This window comes from Neomonachus schauinslandi, chromosome 12 (genome assembly GCF_002201575.2).
Source record: "Neomonachus schauinslandi chromosome 12, ASM220157v2, whole genome shotgun sequence".
Classification (NCBI taxonomy): Eukaryota; Metazoa; Chordata; class Mammalia; order Carnivora; family Phocidae; genus Neomonachus; species Neomonachus schauinslandi.
The window spans coordinates 53,554,335-53,576,085 of record NC_058414.1 but is presented as its reverse complement, the minus strand read 5'-3'; the positions used below and the strand labels follow the sequence as shown (position 1 = coordinate 53,576,085).

General features: G+C 40.4%; 1 protein-coding gene across 1 annotated transcript in view; it reads left to right on the top strand.

The window, feature by feature from the left end:
• The window catches only part of RAPGEF5 (Rap guanine nucleotide exchange factor 5), a 225,725-nt gene that overhangs the window by 122,148 nt on the left and 81,826 nt on the right, over nt 1-21,751 (top strand). Inside the window, exon 12 of the mRNA XM_044920237.1 lies at nt 5,149-5,274. Within this exon, the coding sequence (XP_044776172.1) occupies nt 5,149-5,274 (126 nt within the window). The remainder of the gene's footprint in view (nt 1-5,148; nt 5,275-21,751) is intronic.

Here is a 21,751-nt window from a genome sequence, read left to right as displayed (position 1 = left end):
TCTCCCATATACATACAAAGGAAAGACCGTCTCCAAATCAGAGCACATGGGAGCTTAGCCCAGTTAACTCTGGAACCCATGCTGGTGAGAAGTAACAGGCTCAGTCTTGTGCCTGTTTAGTTCCAAGACACTTTCCTCCTGTGTATCCCCCCTTCCGGCCCCAATCCCACACACACCCTCTATTATACAGGGCGCTGCACTGGGGAGCACCGAGAGATTAGGACTAATCCATCACACTGCAGAATAAACAACCACAGGGCAGGTCCTAAGGTTGCAGGGTCATGAGCCTCCTTTCTCCACTAGCAGGACAGTATGTTAAAACGCTGTCAGGATGACATGGATGGAGAGAGAAGAAATTCTAGCTGGCCGACATCAATGAATTTTTTAGATAACAGAAATTTATTCCTCTAAGTGTCAAAGCTTTTAAAAGATGTTAATCATTTGTAATATAGGAAATCCACCCCGCAAAGTCTCCTTGTCTTTTTAGTTTAAAGGAGGATATTTAACACCACTGATCCTCTTGTATCCTCTCTAGTATTGATGAAAAGTGCCTCTTCAAGATCAGCCCATGTATTTAGCATTATATCAGGTTATGGGCTCCATTAAAATCCCGACAAACAGAAATATGCTCCAAGGAGGATGGCTAGTATGTTAAAAGGATCTAAAAATAAAATCAAGTGGGCCCTTAGTAATGCTTGACAATCTTATTCTACTTCCCTTGTCCCGTTTCCTCCCAACTCAGGAAGGGGCAAACCACAGTTGACTCCCTATTTTTGTAAGTAAGGTGTTATTGGAACACAGCTGTGCTCTTTCACCTACCTGTTGTATGGGTTGCTTTTGCACTAAAACTGCAGAATTGGGTCGTTGCATGAGAGCCCACATTACGCACAAAGCCTGGAATATTGACACTCTGGCCCTTTACAAAAAAATTGGCCAACCTTGCCACTGAAATGACCACTACATGTAGCCTTCTTTTCTTAAACCTCCACAGCATCTTCTCATATTCCCTACTCTCAGCTAATAACTTGACTTATTTTTTTGGGAAATAGAAGCATTCAGAAAAAAATTTCCAGGAGTGCCCGGGTGGCTCCGTCGGTTAAGCATCCAACTCTTGATTTCAGCTCAGGGCGTGGTGTCAGGGTCCTGGGGTCGAGCCATGTGTCCAGCTCCCTGCTCTGCTGGGAGCCTGCTTGAGATCCTCTCCCTCTACTCCTGCCCCACCTCGCACATGTGCGAGTGCTCTCTCTCTCTCTCTCAAATCTTTAAGAAGTAAAAAAAAGGGGGCGCCTGGGTGGTTCAGCCGTTAAGCGTCTGCCTTCGGCTCGGGTCATGGTCCCAGGTCTCTCGCTGTGTCTCTCTGTGTCAAATGACTAAATAAAATCTTTAAAAAAAGAAAAAGTAAAAAAAAAAAGAATGTCCACATTTTCCCACCACCAAATGTGCCAGCCTACCTGCATATTTATCCCTGTACTTCACCTGCCCTCCTGTTACAGTGAGTGAAATATTCACAGTCCTGTTTCTGTCTGATAGTAGATCTTTATGCTCTCTTTGCACCTGAAGGACATTACTCCTAAAAATGCCCCCTCTCCATCTGCATCATGAGGTCTCTCGCTGTGTCTGGGTGATTTCTAATAAGATAAGTAGACTGGAACATCCCTCACCATAAACAAGCAGGCAAGCAGAACTCCTTTCAACATCACTCTTTAGCTAGTGTCCTGTTGCTTGTAACAAAACTCGGAAGAGTTGTTGCTCGTTATTTGTAAACCCCAAGCTAATACAGCTTTTTTCCCTACCACTTTTTTGGTAAAAAAAAAAAAACTATCATCAAAGTCACCGATTACTTCCGTCAAATTCTGTCAAATCCGTCATTTCGAACCCACCTTACTTGATATTTCAGCAACATTTGGTACAGTTTTTCTCTCCCTCCTCTTTGAAACACCTTCTTCACTACTCACCAGCTTCTCCTGGAGCCACTCTGTCTCCTTTTCTGACTATTTGTTGTCTTTCCAATATCCAAACAGGGGACTCAATTCCTGGATTTCTTCTCTTCTTTGCTTACATCACTCTACTGGTAACCTCTGTTACTCCTCTGGTTTTAAGTACCATCTACACTGACGCATCTGAGCCTCCAAATGGCCAACCCGGCAACACCACTTAGATACCTAATGGGCATATTCCTTCCCAGACATTCTTCCCCAGTCTTCCCAATCTCAGTAAATGACAACCCTACCTTTCCAGTTGCTCAAGCTAAATACCTTGGAGACAACAAAATCTGTTGCTGTACCTTTAGAAAGTATTCAAATTCTTTTTTTTTTTTTTTTAAAGTTTTCAAATTCTAACCATTTCTCACCATCTCCACCACTACCACAAGTTCCAAGACTTTGCTTCTCTGAAGACCAGTCTCCTTATGGGTCTTCTGGTTTCAGCTGCTTCTTCCCACCCAACAATGTTTTCTCAACCCAGAAGACAGAACGATCTTGTTAAAATGTAAGTCAGATGATGCCAGTCCTACATTCAAAACCTTCTAAAAGATTTCCATCTTGTTCAGAAAAAGAATCCAAACTCCTTACCCAGCCTGTAAGGACACTATGTGATCTTTAGATAACAGAAATTTTCTGTTCCTTGAACATGCCAATCACACCCAGGCCTCAGCACCCTTGCACTTCTGTTCCTCTGTCTGACCAGACACTCTTCCTCACTTCTTTTAGATCTCCATTCAAATCTCACTTTACTAAAGAATCCTTCCCTGACATGCCTTGTCTTGGTAACACTCCTGTCATTTCTCTGCCCCCTTGCCTGTCTTATTTTCCTTCCTATCATATATTACCAGCTGATATATTATATCTATATATGTTATATAATCCACATCCCCTAGTGAATGTAAGCTTCATTACACGGGGGGTTGTTTTTGTTGTTGTTGTTGTTCAGTACTATATCCCTAGAACCTATAGCTCCTAGCTTGTGTTGGTTGCTCAAATAAAATCTGTTGAGTAAGTGAGTGAGTGAGTGAATGAATGAATGAATGAATGAATAAAATAGGGAGCTGGGAGGGCATATATGGGCAATATTAAAAGGAAAATATAATAAATATTGGTGTTTAAATGTTTGAAAAATTAGGGCGCCTGGGTGGCTCAGTTGGTTAAGCGACTGCCTTTGGCTTAGGTCATGATCCTGAAGTCCCGGGATCGAGTCCCACATCGGGCTCCCTGCTCAGCAGGGAGTCCGCTTCTCCCTCTGACCCTCCTCCCTCTCATGCTCTCTGTCTCTCATTTTCTCCCTCGCAAATAAATAAAATCTTAAAAAAAAAAATAAATAAATAAATAAATGTTTGAAAAATTATCATATTGAAAAGAAATAGACATAGTTTCAGTTGCTTTAAAAGGTAAAACTAGGGGCACCTGGGTGGCTCAGTCGGTTAAGTGTCTGGCTCTTGATTTTGGCTCAGTTTGTGATCTCAGGGTCTTGGTGTCAGGCTCCATGCTCAGCGGGGAGTCTGCTTGTGGATTCTCTCTCCCTCTCCCTCTGCCCCGCTCCCCACTTGCTCGCTCTCACCCTTTCTAAAATAAATAAATAAATATTTTTTAAAAATAAAAACAAAAGGGGTGCCTGGATGGCTCAGTCAGTTAAGCGTCTGCCTTCAGCTCAGGTCGTGATCCGAGGGTCCTGGGATCGAGCACCGCATTGCTTCTCCCTCTCTCTCTCTCCCCCTGCTTGTGTTCCCTCTCTTACTGCCTCTCTCTCTGTCAAATAAATAAATAAAATCTTTAAAAAAAAATAAAAATAAATAAAAGACAAAACTAGTACTCCTGGATTTAAATTGAATGATTTCAGAGTTTTGTCTAGTGTGGTAAGGGACTTTCCAGCAACTGTGGCTCTCCAACAGGGCTCAGGCTGTCTTAGGATAACCTGAGATCCCTGTGCAAGAAGCCTTGGAGACGAACTGGAGGCCCGCTTGTGAGGGATGTTTTAAAAATAAATAGCTGACTTTGGGGGAGGAATTCCACTTGCTGTCTCCTGGGAATCTGTGATTTAGGCCACTTGAAGAATTTTCTGTTTCCTTCCTAATTGTTGGAGACACTGCTAGATAAGAAACTGTCTTTGCCCATGGGGATAAAGATATAGTCATTGTTTTACATGGATGATCCCATTTCTTCGATGCCCACTCAACAAAATGGGTATCTTTGGCACAATTAAGACCATGAAGCTGAGCATCACTTTCCGTCCCCCTTCTCCATATTTGGTCCTGTTGCTAAGTGCTTTCAAATCCTGTAGTTTGTATTATAGATTCCCAAATTTTGACTGCTCCTGCCAAGAGTAACTTCAGATTTCATTAGATCATGTCCTCATATGTCAGTATGAACCATTTTTTTAAAAGAATTTGAGCAGAAACAGTTCACAGTTTGTTATAATGAACATCTTTTTTTTTCTAATCAAAGTCCTAGATTCTCCTCCTTTGTATTATTGTTACTTAGATACTTTGGCATAATAAAAAATGTGATGCTTTATGGATCATTTCCAATCCCTGATGACATTTGAAACTTTCTTTTTGCAGTTTATTTTTAATAAACTTTTTTTTTTTACCGTATTTATGCAACATTGGAGGTATTTTGCTAATAATGTCCCATAGTAACTTTCCAGTTGTTAAAAAAAAAAAAAAATCTGGTGACCTTGTTGAACTGTGTATTTGTACGTGGAATAATCTGGTGGAGCGAAAAAATTAGGAGCGTGTATACTGTTATTTTTAGTACTCTGTATCATTTCACCCTTTTTGTCAGAGTGGTTCCTGGCTAACTTTCCCATGAGTTTTTAACCTCTTGTGAGGCTTTGCTTATGTAACAGGAAACAGGCTGTCAGGAACAAATACTGGCATATCAGAAGCATACTTCAGTCGCAAATGATTCAGTTTGCTCTGCCCTTCTCTCTCTTAAAGTGGACCGATACATGATCTTAACTTTAAGACTTGTGGTGTGACCTTCCTAGGTTAAAATCATTCAATTTCAGTTTTGGAAAGGCAACATATTTGACCAAGACCAGGCATTAATCCAGGCAACAGAGAAGATGAGCTCATCATAAGGCGAATTTTGCAGTGGTGTCATGTCCTGGGACTGCGGATTTAAGTATATCTTCGCTTTTTCCCCAACTCTTAAGGCAGGAGTGATGTGCAAACTTCAGGAGAGAGATGACATCGGACGAATTGAACTGGTCCAGAAGCTGGCGAGAGAAAACTGTCAGTTTCTACAGACAGACAAAAAAGAACAGGAGAAATCTGAACACGTAAGCCCTTTTTCTCTTGGGGACGCAGGTTTAAAGGGGGTGGAAAATGTTTCCGCCTGGTTGTATGTTTGAAGGAAAAGATATTTTAAATTCTTTAGTTTTGTTTTTTTCCCCCAAAAATCATCCTCCTTAGTAAAAATAACAGCTGCTCATAACTCCAAGCCAGCCATTTACAACACTGGATTTATAAGAGAACTCTCCTCAAAAGTAAATCTTGTAGAAATAGAAGAATACATGTAAGCAAATCTATGAATGCTTGTCTATGATTTTGATTTGGTGGCTTTCAAGTTTGACTTTGGGAATTTGACCACATCAGATAGTTTGTGGAATATGAATTTTGAAAGAACATTCTGATGTACTTTTATGTTGAGCATGGCGTGGCTCTGGTTACCAAACAAATGTACCCTGAGTCAGTAGAAAAAGGTAAGAGTAGAGTAACAGATTATAGATGCTTTCACCAAGTGGGAGAGTCAGAAGGGAGTTTTCCCAGTATCTTATGAAGGTTTGTGTTCCAACAAAAGTTCTATTGTTTGCATGGAGTTAAACTGGAGGAAAGGGACGCTCTGCTCAATTCTCCTGAAAGCAGTAATTCAGATCGAGCCTTAGAACTGAGAATGTTGCCCTCATGCTGGGGGTACAATGGCACCACTTTCTTTGTTGTCTGACTTTTTGGGGTTGTTTGTAAAACTACGCTCTCAGTGCTCAACTATCCAGGGTTGCTCACGAGGGGGAAAATTCTTCAGTGCTTATAAACATGTCTTTCTCTGACTTTAATTTTTCCTTGGAATTTTAGATCCAACCCCTTCCAAAGGGGAAAAATTGCCTCATGATTTTTCTGCCCTAAGGCCCAATACAAACACCGGGGTTTTACTGAGCAGGAGGGGAGGTAAGATGTTCAAGGGGGCAGGCTGTTTAGTTGAACATAACATGTCTCTCACAGTACAACATCGGATGATAATAATTGGTGTCTCAAGGGGGAGAATAATCAAGCAGTTTCAAAGCCTTGTAACTGAGCTGTTTCAGGGGTGACCATTGACTTTAAGTGAGAGTGGACATCTTAGGAGCCTTCACTTCACTAGGTACTATTGAAAATTCCAGGGACTTGTTTAAATTGTTAAAAGCACCCTGACGGTTGACTGTATCAAAGACTGACTCTTAATCTCTGCCATGTCCTTAGAATATTTGAGTATCCTAATGTGTGACTTAAGTTTCTCAAAACAGTGTTCCTTTTGGTTCATTTTAATTAGAAGAGCAACAGTTTTCATATGCCATATTTTGTTGATTTCAAAATGCATATTTCCCCCACATTTTAGCATCTCAGAAATCGGAGTAAGTCTTAATGATTGATGATAGGAAAACACATCATAGTTTAACTGTGAGCACTTTTCTTTCCTAGTGGTCCTTAAAATGAATGATATATTTTACAATGAATTGCATATTCAGTTCAGTGGACCAGTGACAGCCTGAGGGTAGGGCAAGATCTTTCAAAGCCAAACCAATAGTAGAGTACCAGTTCACCAAGGCTAGAAATCATCGGCCTTAGGCCACAGACAACTTTAGGCTTATTTTAAAAGATGTCAGTATTGCCTCTGCCTTGTATTTAGTTCAATCCGGAATATTATAGGTAAAGCTAATGAGACTATCGTACTCCCCCCCAAATATATATTAGAAATCCAAACTTGGTGCTGGTAATTGTAAACACTTCTAACATGAGGCAGAAATTTAGTGGTAGAAGATTTACAGCTTTGCTTATGGTTATCTACTGTTGCTATGTACTATCCCTACGGTTATCTAAAATGAAGGTTTAGTCCTTCATTTGAAGACTGTAAAATAGAACACTAGGGTTTGTTACTTCTTGCATGAATGTCATGATGTGAATGCATTAGCAGCTCTGACAGTGTTTATGCTCCTGAGAGGAAAGATGGTGTATAAATCAGCATTGGAATTATGACATTTGCTACATAGACTTTTCCTCCTGAAGCTTAGAGTAAGGAGAGGTGAATATTCAGGCTCTTTCTTCCTTAGTGATGAATATAATCTCAGCCATTCTGCCATGTCCCTCCTGCAGGATGACAGCAGTTGAACTGATCAGCTCTTGAGACTGATACTGATATCGTGTTCCACTCTCTGGATTATTTGATACTAGATGTTTACACTTATTGCAATAATGTATTAGGAACAAAAACCATCTGGTAGATTATCTGACTCATTTAGGTCTTGAGCATTTGATGTAGCTCCACCTTTGCTTACCCACGGAGTTCACCGTGTTCATGAGGTGGGTACAGCGTTTGCCTCTTTCCTGCCCTCGCTCTCTTTTCAGTGGTAGTCATCTGCTCTGGCTCATGAAAACTCAAGTTATAATGCGCAGGATGTACAGAGGAAACTGCAGTTTACCTAATGTAAACCCAGGCCCGCAGTTTCTTCTTGTAATAACAGTACCAATAATGACCAAACCCCAGAGTTAAATACAGATTTCCTTTCTTTGATGATTTTAAAATGCTTCATCTACCTCCTCTGCCATTCCTGGGCCAAAGGTATTTAGATAGACAATGGTAAAATTTGAGTTAGAGTCTAAGTTACCCATTGAGTTTTTGTTTTTGTTTTTGTTTTTTTAAACTAAACTACATTGCTTCTCCAGTTCTAGAATACCACATCCCTTTAAATATGTATGTGCCAAAATGAGAAATCTACTTTAAAGTACTACTGAATAGAAAAAGAATAAAGCTTTTGTTGCTGGTACATCTTGTTACAAATAGAAGGAGCTTCAAGCTTTCTGAGTAGGCATTTCTCATATTTTCTCAAACTGGTCAAGACCATGATTATAAATGCAGCCAATGAGAGACACACTTCACTCTGAGCTTTTGCCCAGATATTTCTGAAAGAAAAATATTTAAATGTATAATTACCACAAGTTTCTCAGGAAGCACTTGGTTGTATTATTTTACATTAACAAGCTGTCGGCAAAATTAGCCAACACTCATTACTAAGTGTTGAAAATCATTATGTGAGAACTTTAGGAAGGGGACAGAAATTGGTTATTTCTTCTAAACATTATGATAGTGGGATTAAAATTTGGTCATTAACTCTTTAAAGTAATTACTTCTTTTGTAGGCATCACATTTCCTAGTCTTAATCTAATTGTATTAATAGGGGAAGGGGCATGTGTTACCAAATGGGGACTTTCAGCTTGACCTGGAAGGCTGACTAATGGCCCCCGCAGGGTGGGACAGGGCAGAGCCTGGAAGACAGAGGGACTAGCAAGAATGCACATGACTTGAGCACTGGGTGATTCATGGGGAATAAAGGGGAGTGGGTTGTGACGGAGGTTACCGTTCAGCTGCATAAGACCTGGTAAGCCACTGTAAGGAGTTTAGACTTGCCTTTCTGGCAAAGGAAAGCCATCAAAGAAGGGAAGTAGCACAATCAGACGGAGTCTTTGTAAGATCTCTTTGGCATTGGCTTAGAGGAAGAAATGAGTGGAAAAGAGGAAAGTGTTAGAGCGAACCCTTGGAAGACTATTGTAGTGAGTCAGGTGAAAGATGAAAGCCTGAACCAGTGTGGTAAGGCTGTAGATGTAGATCATAGATGGCAAAATCGGCAGGATTTGATGACTGGTAACAAGGAGGTGGGAATGTGTGTTATTTTCTATTAAATGGTAGACATAAGAATGTTATGTTTAGCAATAGAGGGGTTGGTCCCCTTTACCAAAAAGCTACAAGACATTTACCTTGCTTTTGTGTTCCTGCAGTATGTTTCAGGTGTCTGAGATACATGCTAAAGCGCACAGTGTTTATCTCATTGGCAAATTGTGAGGTGGGGGTTCTGGCTAGTATGGGAACTACATAAACCATCTTCTCAGACCAGACCTTTTGAAAATACCTTGGGTAGACAGAATCTCTGGTAGCCCCCAAATGAACTGGATTATTTAGCCAAAGCTTTGGCATTTGCTGCAATGATGTGTGTGCCTTCTTCAGAATTAACTGTGATTTCAGGAATGCTCTCTTGACCCATATAGTCTGAATTGGTATTACCATGCTGTTATTTTAGAGTATTCTCGGTTATTTATTCATTGAGTATACCTGTAGTAAAGCCAATGTCATGGGGGATTCAGAATAACTATGTGGCAGCTACCCTGAAGAAGTATAGTCATGTTGTGGAAAGAAGACATTGACTCAGATAACTGAGATACAAGGAGACAGTATTGGTAATCCCCAGAGATATACAGAGATGGTAGAAGAAGAATTTCCACCTGGGGAAACAGGATTCTCTCTTACGGTGGAGGTAAAGTTTGATGTGGACCTTAAAGTAGGTTTGGGTTGAATTAAACGATTCAAATTGAAGAAAAGCATTGCTAGCAGGCAGAACAGCATTAGAAAATGCACAGAGCTGTCAAAGTACAAGGTGTTTTTTTTTGTTTTTTTTTTTTTAAAGATTTTTATTTATTTGACAGAGAGAGACAGCGAGAGAGGGAACACAAGCAGGGGGAGTGGGAGAGGGAGAAGCAGGCTTCCCACGGAGCAGGGAGCCTGATATGGGGCTCGATCCCAGGACCCTGGGATCATGACCTGAGCCAAAGGCAGACACTTAATGACTGAGCCACCCAGGCGCCCCAGTACAAGGTGTTTTTGAACATCAGAAGCCATTCTGTGTCACCAGCATACCACAAGTGGGGCCAAGGGGCAAGCTGATGATATTGGGACCAGACCATGGAGGATTTTGAGGGCCATTCTAGATGTAAGGAGAAATCATTGATGACTTGGTTTTGTTAGTTTTCCTAGAAAAGGAGGAAGGAGCGGGGGCTCTTGTGAGGTAAATGATGACATTCAGCTTGACACATTAGAAAGCTGAGGCTGATGAGTGACTAGGCAGAGCTGGGCTAAGAGTGGATTCAAGTCGGATGGCTTCTGGGATGTATCTTCTCTCCACAGTCATTACTGGAGGGAGGGCTGATCTGAGGACAGGAAACCAGGACAACAAGAATCATGATAATCCCAAGAAAGAGGAATGGCCAGGACCACCCTGGAGGAAAGAGACAGAACAATTATGTATTGAAGGGATGGTGGTGGCAGATACGGGAAGGATTAGAGAAAAGAGAATGCTAAGGTGCTTGCTCAGTTTGAGTCCTAACTTAGATTTGAAAAGCAAGTAAACTATTCATATTTTCATATCTGTGAGATAACTGTATTAAAGTATTTATCTAGAGGTGGGTCCCTTTTTTTTTTTTTCCTTCCTGGAATACAACCATACTCTTGACCAGAAAACCAGAACTATTTTTTCCTAACATGTAGCTTTGTAGTGTATTAACTTGGAGAGTAGAAATGCCAGTAGTGGTTGCTAAAGCGAGTTCCTCATTTCCAAACTGCAGAAGTGTGGATCTGTGGAATGTATGTGCTAAGCAGCCCTTTCCCTAGGGACTCGGCCCATAGCCCGCCCTCCCCCCACCCGTTTTCTTCAGTTCCTTTGTTAAGTCTGAGGACCCACCCTACTTCCTTCCCCTTTTCTCATTCACTTCTGAAAAATGGGTGGGAAGGGGATTTTGCTGAAACTGAATCTTGGCATAGCCCGCTGCCAGGGTAGGGTCCGTATCACTCAGCCTCGACCGGGGCTTCCTTTTTCCCTGTTTCCTGCAGCCTCATCCTGGAATTCTGCCTATGTCAAAGGGTCCCTTGTTCACGGACGACTAGGGGAGAAGTGGTTTGGGGTATCCTGGCAGCTGTCCCTCTTATTTCACCTATTAAAAGTTAGTCTCTGCCTTTTTCCAACTTTCGTTTGGCCTCTTACTTTGTTTAAAAAATAAGGCTGGGGCGCCTGGGTGGCTCATTTGGTTAAGCGACTGCCTTCGGCTCAGGCCATGATCCTGGAGTCCCAGGATCGAGTCCCGCATCGGGCTCCCTGCTCTGCGGGGAGTCTGCTTCTCCCTCTGACCCTCCCCCCTCTCCTGCTCTCTCTCTCTCATTCTCTCTCTCAAATAAATAAATTTAAAAAAAAATCTTAAAAAAAAAAAACAGCAAACAAAAAATAAAAAATAAGGCTAAGTATAAGGTGAAAGCCCTGTTTTTACTCTATATGAAATACTAAAAGCAAAGGTGGTTTTACCATTCTTTATTCAAACTTGCATTATATATCTAGTGAAGTTAAGAGCAATCATGGCATTATTTAAAGTTTATCAGTAATTTCGTTTAACCAAGAAACTACTTAAATACAGAGTTTTACAACATCACTGCTTAATAACGAAAGCCAGGATTCAGATGTGATAGCCAATTCATCATATATTAAGTTGCCCACCTATAAACTGAGAAATCGCTATATAGAAACGATGCTGTTTTTCTTAATAACAGAATCTTGACTTTGTGTTGGTTTGGTACTAAAGTACCTTTTCATAGGAGAGAGATTGCCTTGAATGAACATCAGTTTTAGTTCATTTTCGATCAGGATTAATATGGCCACAGAATAAGACAAAAATGGCAGAAGGGAGTTCATGCCTCTAAGAAGTTTACAGTTGAGCTGGGAGGGGGCGGGGAGAATTCACACATGGAAAACAAGGGATCATCCAAGACAGTATTTAATCAAGTGTTTAAATGCTTTCACAGGCATTGAGAGAGAAGGAAGTACCTCTGATAAACATTTTTCACAGATGCAACAATCTGTGCTCTTCTCCATTAGACGGCAAGCTTTACAAGTTTGGTTCCCTCCATGTGTTCTTTAAATTCTAGTTTTGTTGGGATTTTTATCTATCTATCTATCTATCTATCTATCTATCTATCTATCTATCTATCTACTTACTTACTTACTTACCAGAAGAATGGCAGCCAAGCTGCCCGTGAAAGCGATGTGCTCATGCTGTCTGGTAGAGCCATCTGCTCATTAGCTATATTTTTAAGTTCCCACAAGAAGCCCACTGCAAGTCCTGACATTTATTTTTAAAAAATGAGTTTCAGCGTTTTTGAAGAGAGGGATTTGTCATTAGAGTATTTGTTTATTTTTCTGAAAATACTCAAGTTTATTTTAAAAGGCCCAATTAGGAAAAGTGGTAGTGTCTCTGATAGGTTTATCAAAATCACATTCTCGAAGATCTTGTATTCCCCCTGGGACAGATGCTGCTGCCTAGGTTTATTAAGCTCTTATTCTTTTCAAATTAAAATAGCCATATCATCTCTAGAATGTCTGAGATATCATTAAAATGAGACACCGAGAAATAGGTTACTTTTCTTTGGTTTATAGCCCCCTCCGTGGGCATCTCTCACTCCAGACCCTGAGCAACCTTACATTCCTTCCTATTCTACCCCCATCAAGGCCTGATCTGCATTACAATTAATAAAACAATATTATTACCTTCCAGATGGTTGTCTGATTAGATCACACTGGAAATCTTTGGTAGTTGAGTTCCATTCGAGTTCTAATGGATGCTTTATGACAAAAAGGTAGGGAAAAGATGTGCAGACAGACAGACAATCCTTCACAGACAGACAGACAGTCTTTCATGACAATTGTGTACCACTGAGGCTTGGAGAAATAAAAACGTGAAGAGATCTCAGGGAGAAGGGAGACATAGGTACCAACTTAAAATGTGCTTTCATTCTCGCGGGACGCCCTGATAACATCACTGCCTTTGGAGAGCTAACACTGCAGGAAATTCCGAGGCTGAATTCACGGTTACCTGGGGGATAAGCGTTATGCAGAGTGCTATGGAAGCCTGTCACAGGGAGCTCAATGGGTCTAGGGAGACATGCACAGGTCCCTGAGGAAGAGAGACTCTGAAGGGCGGAAGCATTATGAGGAGAAGTGAGGAAAGACAGACGTTTCAGGTGGAGGAAGCGCCGCGTGGTGAGGACGATGTGAAGGGCTCACGCACAGAGGGATGCTGCAGCTCCAGAGGCAGAACCAAGTGGCCGGAGCATGGCACCTAAAAACTGTGTGCTATTCACAGAATACCTTTGAGCTCTTGTGAATTTAATACGCAAGAGAGAAAAAGGTGATTACATTCAAATTTTGGAGATTGCTCTACTGCACCACGGGAATGGGTTTGTAGGAGAAGAATGGGTCACACTCACTCCCTTTTCTCGTGGTCCTCTCTGTTGGTTTTACACGAAGCAGTCACCAGCATCAACTAAGGATTTCATGTGAGGAGCTCAAGTCCAGACTTGAGCTAAGTCCCTGGGAAGACAGAATGTCCAATTATAGCTCAATTCTAGTTCATTAGCTTTACCCTAAAATATACCACTATATCATCATTTTCTTAAAAAAGTTGACTGTGATTTGGTCCTGTTTTTATAGAAGTGAATTTTGAGCTTGCATGTGGTATGAATACTATCTGTTAGCGAATACTACCCAGGCTTATATGTTCACTCTAAATATACACTCTGCTGTATGATATTTACCTCATACTGATTCAGCCAAAGTTTGGTGATTTCTGAGTGATTCAAATACTTCAGTTGATAAAGATGAGGAAGACAAATGTAGAAAAGATTTCCATGTAAGATGCAAAAAACTTTTTTTTCCTTTTGCAATGGGAAATGGATGGAAAGGAAAAAATTCCATCTGGCATACAGCAGCCCTAAATGTTGTTTTAAGATAGCAAAAATAGAAGATTGCTTAAAATATCATAACAGAACATAACAGACTGTGGGCAAGTGTACAGTACATATTTCTCTGATAAATCACATTAAATACCTGTATTTTACTTAAAACATGACCATGTTCTTAATTTTCATTACATAAAAATCTGTCTTTAAAAAAAAAAGTCTATTCCATGGCTGAAGCAGAAAAGACTTAAAACAAGTCTAAAACAGTCTGTAGAAATTGATGTACAGCACTTAGGTTTACCTGGAGTAGGTTTCTTAATTTGTTGTTGTTGTTTTCAAGTACTTTCCTACTGTATTAAAAAAAATGGAGAAATAGGATATGGCATGTAGATTCATTTAGGTTACATTTGTATATGATTAAGTGAACAAGGCTCAACAATTTTAACAAACCCTTGTAAATGTCCTCTTTATTCAGGTTCCAGGAATGGCTGGGCATGATTGAGGCAAGCTGAGTCAGAATAAAAGATTAGGGGCTCCTGGAGATCCAAGAAACACATAGAGGGAGAGAATAATGATGATAATAAGACAATTAAGATGGCAGGAAGTGGCTTGGGGGTAGGGATTTGTAAGGAGGCTCATGAAAACTTAATGAGTCATAAGAGCGTATCTTGGTGATTGCAAAGGTGGGGGTAGGGTAGAATATGTCAAGGTAAAATTTTGGCCCTGTACAGTCAGTGAGAGGAGAGAATGGTACTTTAGGCAAATGAGTCTTTAAACCTTTCATGATCTTGCCTTAGCTAGGATTTATAAAGGTAAAACAAGCTTCATATTGATACTCGTATGACTAGAGAAGTCTAATGATCCCCAAATGGTGCAATGCATAATAAAATCCCAAACTGAATTTTATGCTTGATGGATGCTATCGCTTTCTCCCTGCTCAGTGAACTTACTGTTATTACAAGTCGGGGGATTGTGATGATGCGTTATTTTTTGCAATCAGTCTGAGTATCCTGGAGTTTTCCTCTGAGAGTCATAGCCATTGGAAAGAACTTTAGATATCCTGTGTCTTGATTGTTTGGGTAAGAAAAAACTTGCGTTCAAAAACTGGCACCTGCTAAATAGGATTATAAAGAGTTTCCTCTAAAATGGGCAATAAATACTATACAATCTGTTGGGAGTTTGTTAATCGCAAGGGAAGGTTAGAAAAATTTCCATTGATAATATTCTTTTAGTAAAATAGATACCTTTTAACCTCTGTTATCAGAAGCCAAAAAAATCATTAATAAAAATAATAGCTGGGGGGCGCCTGGGTGGCTCAGTCGTCGTTAAGCGTCTGCCTTCAGCTCAGGTCATGATCCCAGGGTCCTGGGATCGAGCCCCGCATCGGGCTCCCTGCTCTGCGGGAAGCCTGCTTCTCCCTCTCACACTCCCCTTGCTTGTGTTCCCTCTCTCGCTGCCTCTCTCTCTGTCAAATAAATAAATAAAATCTTAAAAAAAATAAAATAATAGCTGGAGATCTTTCAGGTTTGTTAGAGAAAGTTGCGATTCACTCTTTGTGTTTTTATATGTGTTCCTGAAGATGGATTTTGTGGGGACCTAAAGTGAGGCTAGACTGATTGAAATGACCCTTGCCCCCATAAAATATTTCTGATTAACTGTTTCTCCCCTGCTTATTCGCAGTTACCCTATCAGAAAATTAACACAGCAACTCCTGAAAGGCACAAAAAATTTTGTCAGCAAAAAATAAATGGGATCATCCAGTGCTTCTCATTAAATACCCATAGGGAGTCAGAGATCCAAAAATTAAACTCAGTATTAAAACAATACTCAGATACAACTCCAAAAATATGGGAACCAAGAGGGTAATTGAAGCCATGGAGATAATACTGTTTCCTCTAGTAACTTGTATGACCTGAGTGTTAAAAGATGTGAGTGAGTAGAGCTACAGAAAACAGAATGACAGACACGGTAACACACATGGGCCCAAGCTGGCGCTGATTTATACCTACAGGTTTGAAGTTAAGGGATAAGCCATCAAGGTGGTAAAGGGAAGGATTTGAGCTTGGATGAGGCAGAATACAGACTTAAAATCCAAGAGAGGAAACCTTGGAACGAAACAGAGAGCCAATTTTATTCTGATTGTCTTCTGAGGCATACACTTTAATGCCAGATGCTTGTGGACAGAAACCTTTCATGACTCGTTGAACTATTAAATGCCATTTGCATTATAATTTGGTAATCAAGTCTGACTTATCTCAATTTTAAGTAGATTCCATTTCCGTCCCAACTCAGTAAATCTCAAACTCCTGTCCTTCAGTATTACTCATAATCTTGGCCATAGGGAAGAGATGTGCATAGACCTGAGAAAAGCTCACCACACCCTGGAAAGATCCTTGTTACTGAAGATCAGAGGGCCCTAGGTATACTCAACACCTGCAGCTGCTTATTCCCCTGTGCCCCCCCCTGCTATGGCTTGTCACTGCTGCATCTTTGCCCCAACCTCTGCTCTTATGTACCACATCTGGCGACTTCAGAATCTTTGGGAAAGAATGTAGTGAAAGAGATTTCTGTTGGTCCCTTTTGGCCCAAACCTAAGTTTTGAGACTACTTCAGTCCAGAGTAGAAAAGCCAGGAATAACTTCTCTTCCTTCTGAGTGACAGAGGGGAGCAGGCTGCAGGCATATCAGTCTGGGGGTCCCTAAAAACAAGAGTTAGGTAGCCCAGGCTTATGGAAGACCCAGAGTGAATTGAATATGCATTCCTTGGTTGAATGTGGTGACCCATCAACACTGGCGAATTCGGTAACTTACCTAACTGCCCTGAGATCATCAGACAGAAGCCAGCATCCCTCATCAGACATTTAGTTTGTCCATTAGCAGCTTATTTCGGATTCCCATGCTTGAGCTCATAGAGATGATTAGAAAGAATCCTACCAGGTGAGGATGGGTAGCAGCCAGATAGCTCTTTAGCTTACTGCTAAAGCTTACAGCCATTACACGTAAAATTAACTTCGCTGAGGGCCAAATTTTTAAGCTCATTAGAACTTTGTCCTTTTCAAATATAGAGCAAATTTTTTAAATACCTGGCTAAGATTAACTTAGTCTTGCCTTCCTTCATTGAGGAAAGCGTTTGTGGAGCACCTATGAACCAGGCACCACACAAAATAGAACAGGAATGCGCAAGATCTGATTTGAGGCCCAAAGGCACCCTCTAGTTAGTGAGGGAGAAAACAAAGACGGGAGAGTGAAAAGCACTCTGCACGGGGAAGAAAGAAAGGGGCGTACGTTGAATAAGGTATTTGTTTCCAGAGAATTGTTGTCTCACATTCCTTTGAGACATTTGCTAAATTAAGCATCATCTTTTTTACTTCCTGGGTTATGACTGGGAAAGGACATAAATCATAAAAGGCAAAAGATAATAAATCTCAAATCTAAAGAAGCTTACATATTGTTGGCATTTACCATTTTCCCTTCCTCCCACTTCTTAGCTACAAAAAATTTTTTTAAAGATTTATTTATGAGAGAGAGAGAGTGCGAGTGCGAGAGCACGGGAGCGGGCAGAGGGAGAGGGAGACAAGCTGTGACTCCCAGCTGAGTGGGGAACCCACCACAGGGCTCCATCCCAGGACCCTGAGATCATGACCTGATCAAGAGTCGGACGCTTAACTGACTGAGCCACCCAGGTGCCCCAACTACAAAATATATATTTTTTAAATAGTATATTGTATGTAGCTCTGGACCTGTTTTACTGATTGATTTTGTTTCTGAAAACAAACTTCTTTTTTTTTTATGTTATGTTAATCCCCATACATTACATCATTAGTTTTAGATGTAGTGTTCCATGATTCATTGTTTGTGCGTAACACCCAGTGCTCCATGCAGAATGTGCCCTCCTCAATACCCATCAGCAGGCTAACCCATCCTCCCACCCCCCTCCCCTCTAGAACCCTGTTTGTTTTTCAGAGTCCATCGTCTCTCATGGTTCGTCTACCCCTCCGATTCCCCCCGCTTCATTTTTCCCCTCCTGCTATCTTCTTCTTCTTTTTTTTTCCCTTAACCTATATTGCATTATTTGTTTCAGAGATACAGGTCTGTGATTCAACAGTCTTACACAATTCACAGCGCTCACCATAGCATGTACCCTCCCCAATGTCTGTCACCCAGCCCCCGTCCCTCCCACCCCCCACCACTCCAGCAACCCTCAGTTTGTTTCCTGAGAGTAAGAATTCATCATATCAGTGAGGTCATATGATACATGTCTTTCTCTGATTGACTTATTTCGTTCAGTATAATACCCTCCAGTTACATCCACGTCGTTGCAAATGGCAAGATTTCATTCCTTTTGATGGCTGCATAATATTCCATTGTGTGTGTGTGTGTGTGTGTGTGTGTGTGTGTGTGTGTGTATACCACATCTTCTTTATCCATTCATCTGTCGATGGACATCTTGACTCTTTCCATAGTTTGGCTATTGTGGACATTGCTGCTATAAACATCGGGGTGCACATACCCCTTCGGATCCCTACATTTGTATCTTTGGGGTAAATACCCAGTAGTACAATTGCTGGGTCGTAGGGTAGCTCTATTTTCAACTTTTTGAGGAACCTCCATACTGTTTTCCAGAGTGGCTGCACCAGCTTGCATTCCCACCAACAGTGTAGGAGGGTTCCCCTTTCTCCGCATCCCCGCCAACATCTGTCATTTCCTGACTTGTTACTTTTAGCCATTCTGACTGGTGTGAGGTGGTATCTCATTGAGGTTTTGATTTGGATTTCCCTGATGCCAAGAGATGTTGAGCACTTTGAAAGCAAACTTCTTGAAGAGGTTTATAAATGTTTAACAGTCAAGAACAAGAGATCAGGCAACTTGCTAGAATTTATAGCACATTTCTGTGAAAGATTTTTTTTGTTGTTTAAAATTATTCTTCTACTTGTAGAAGTAATACATGCTTTTTGCAGAGAACTTAGTAATAATAGAAAGCTACAAGGAAGAAAAATTTGGTGAAAACTAACCATGATTCCCCCTCCCTTACCCATATCAGTATATACATTATGAGTCTTTCCTTATGTTTTCATGGCATACTTTGCTTAATCACCCTTCCATTTGGGCAAAAATACATTTACAAGATTTTGCTGTTACAAATGATCTGACATGCATATGTCTAGAAAAATTTTTACCTAATTTTATATTTCTTAAGGATAAATTCCTAGCTGAGTAATTTCTACTTATAGGTTTGAACTGTTTTAATCTCTTTTATGTTTTTGCTCAGTTACTTTCCATAAAGCTTGTGCCAGTTTTCACTTACATCAGCAATACATGAAAGTACTTGCTTTGTAATGCTCTCACCCTTACCTTCATTGAGCATTATGATTCTCAGGGGGAAAAATTAATTATTTTTTTTTAGGTTGATAGGGGGAAGTATTATCTTGTTCAAATTTATATTTCTTGTGAGGTTGGATATTTGCAATTTCTATCAATCCATTATCTTTCTTCTGTAAATAACCCATTCACCTCCTTTGCCCATTTTTCCATTGTAATTTTCCTCATTGATCTGAATAAGCTCTTTATATTATTAAGGGTATAAATCCTGTTTGTTGCATGTAGTTTTCCCCCATTTGTTTCTTATTTCTTTACATATATGTATGTATGTATGTATGTGTGTGTGTGTGTGTATATATATATATATATATACGCAAAACTGTTGCTTCACATTTTTAATTTTTTTTTTAAGATTTATTTATTTTTATATAGAGAGTTCGTGAGAGAGCATGTGAACGGGGGAGGGGCACAGAAAGAGGGGGTGGGTAGAAGCAGACTCTCTGCTGAACCGGGATCTCTTTTTTTTTTTTTTAAGATTTTACTTATTGGGCGCCTGGGTGGCTCAGTTGGTTGGGCGACTACCTTCGGCTCAGGTCATGATCCTGGAGTCCCTGGATCGAGTCCCGCATCGGGCTCCCTGCTCGGCGGGGAGCCTGCTTCTGCCTCTGACCCTCCCCCCTCTCATGTGCTCTCTCTCTCTCATTCTCTCTGTCTCAAATAAATAAATAAAAAAAATCTTAAAAAAAAAAGATTTTACTTATTTATTTGACAGAGAGAGAGACAGTGAGAGAGGGAACACAAGCAGGGGGAGTGGGAGAGGGAGAAGCAAGCTCTCCGCCAAGCAGGGAGCCTGATGCGAGGCTCGATCCCAGGACACTGGGATCATGACCTGAGCTGAAGGCAGATGCTTGACAACTAAGCCACCCAGGCACTCTACATTTTTTAATTTTTAAAAATACCCTTAAAATAAAAAAGTCCTTCCCCATTCTGTGGCCAGATATTCAATTTTATTTTCTCTATTTCTTTTAGAGTTGAACTTTTCACTCAAGTCTTTAACATAGCTGGGATTTATTTTTATAATGTAAAAGTGAAATTTCTTGATTACCTATCACATATAAAATTTTTCTTCAATTAATTTACTATTTTGTTACCGACATTTTTAAAAAATCCATTGTATTCTGGAGGAATTGAAATTCTGTTAACAAATTTCCTCCAAATTAAATATATTGAGTACAAATTTAGTGAATCACATTACCCCTCTGAGCTTGACTTTTCTCATCTATAAGGTTAGGAGATTAGAGATCTAAGATTTCTTCTAGCTCTGAAATTCTTCTAGCACCACCCCCCTCCCCAATTCAGCAACATCCATACTTTTGAGTGTTGAACACTTTTTGGGAAATTGTTGCCATTTTATAGCAGATAACAATCGATTACCCAGGAAGCTTTCAGTAGCTTTTTTTACTCTGATTGAACGTGCCTATCAATGCCAAGAATCATTCTGTTCTTTTATGTTCTAAAAATACTCACGTGGATAGAACTTCTAAAAATTTACTCTTCGTGAAATAGCGTTGATATGGGACAGATGGCTGATCTAGCATATCCAGCTAGAAGTATCTCTGTTCTCAGGGTATCATTTCATGTCAAGTCATTAAATATTTGGAATTGTTTTTCTGAATTCAGAATGTCCTGAGGAGGATTGAGAAATGCAATTCCCAAATAATGACAAACTAAAAAAATGTTGGATATTACTGCCTTGAACTCCTAGAAGTAACAAGAAAGTGGCCTAGTTATTTATACCGGCTAAGTTCATTAATGAACCACTATCCACAGCCTCGCTCCAAACCACTCCTTAAAAAAATATGGACTTTGAGAAACAAACTGAGTGTTCTAGAGGGGAGGGGGTGGGGGGATGGGTCAGCCTGGTGATGGGTATTAAAGAGGGCACGTATTGAATGGAGCACTGGGTGTTATACGCAAACAATGAATCATGGAACACGACATCAAAAACTAATGATGTAATGTATGGCGATTAACATAACATAATAAAATAAAATTTAAAAAAATGCAGATTTATATCTCTCCTGTAAAGAATTTATTCTTTGAGGGTAATCCCCATTTTTGTTTGGACTTTTATCCCCAGTGTCTAGCACTAGGCTTTCAATCAATATTTGTGGACCTGAATCCAGTAGAGAAGGCAATTGTGCATGATTTGAAATGTTTCCCCAGTTCACGCACCCAAACCAAATCGGTGCAAATCCGAAGTTGTATCAGCTCCAGCCTTCCAGTTCTTTGGAAATTTTCAGCTTTAAATGAAAGGTTTTGTACTACAGGGAATTCACCTGGAAATGACAAGCAGAAAAGACAAAGAGGTTCATCAACAACAGCCAGTTTGTAAGTGTATGTAGACAAGCCTTTGGGAGAATTCATACTTGGTAAAGAATAGACACGAGCTTTCAATCTTCAATGAGTCACAGTTGATGGAGTAAGGATCTTACCTAGGCAGGTTTGTTTATGATGATTTCAATCCTCTTTGGTACCCCAAGTGCAAGTTGATACTCAGAAAAATAGAAAATGTTTTTGTATTATCCCTGAAGTACTTCCATTTCTTTTCAGTTCATCTTCCCTTCCCACACCCCC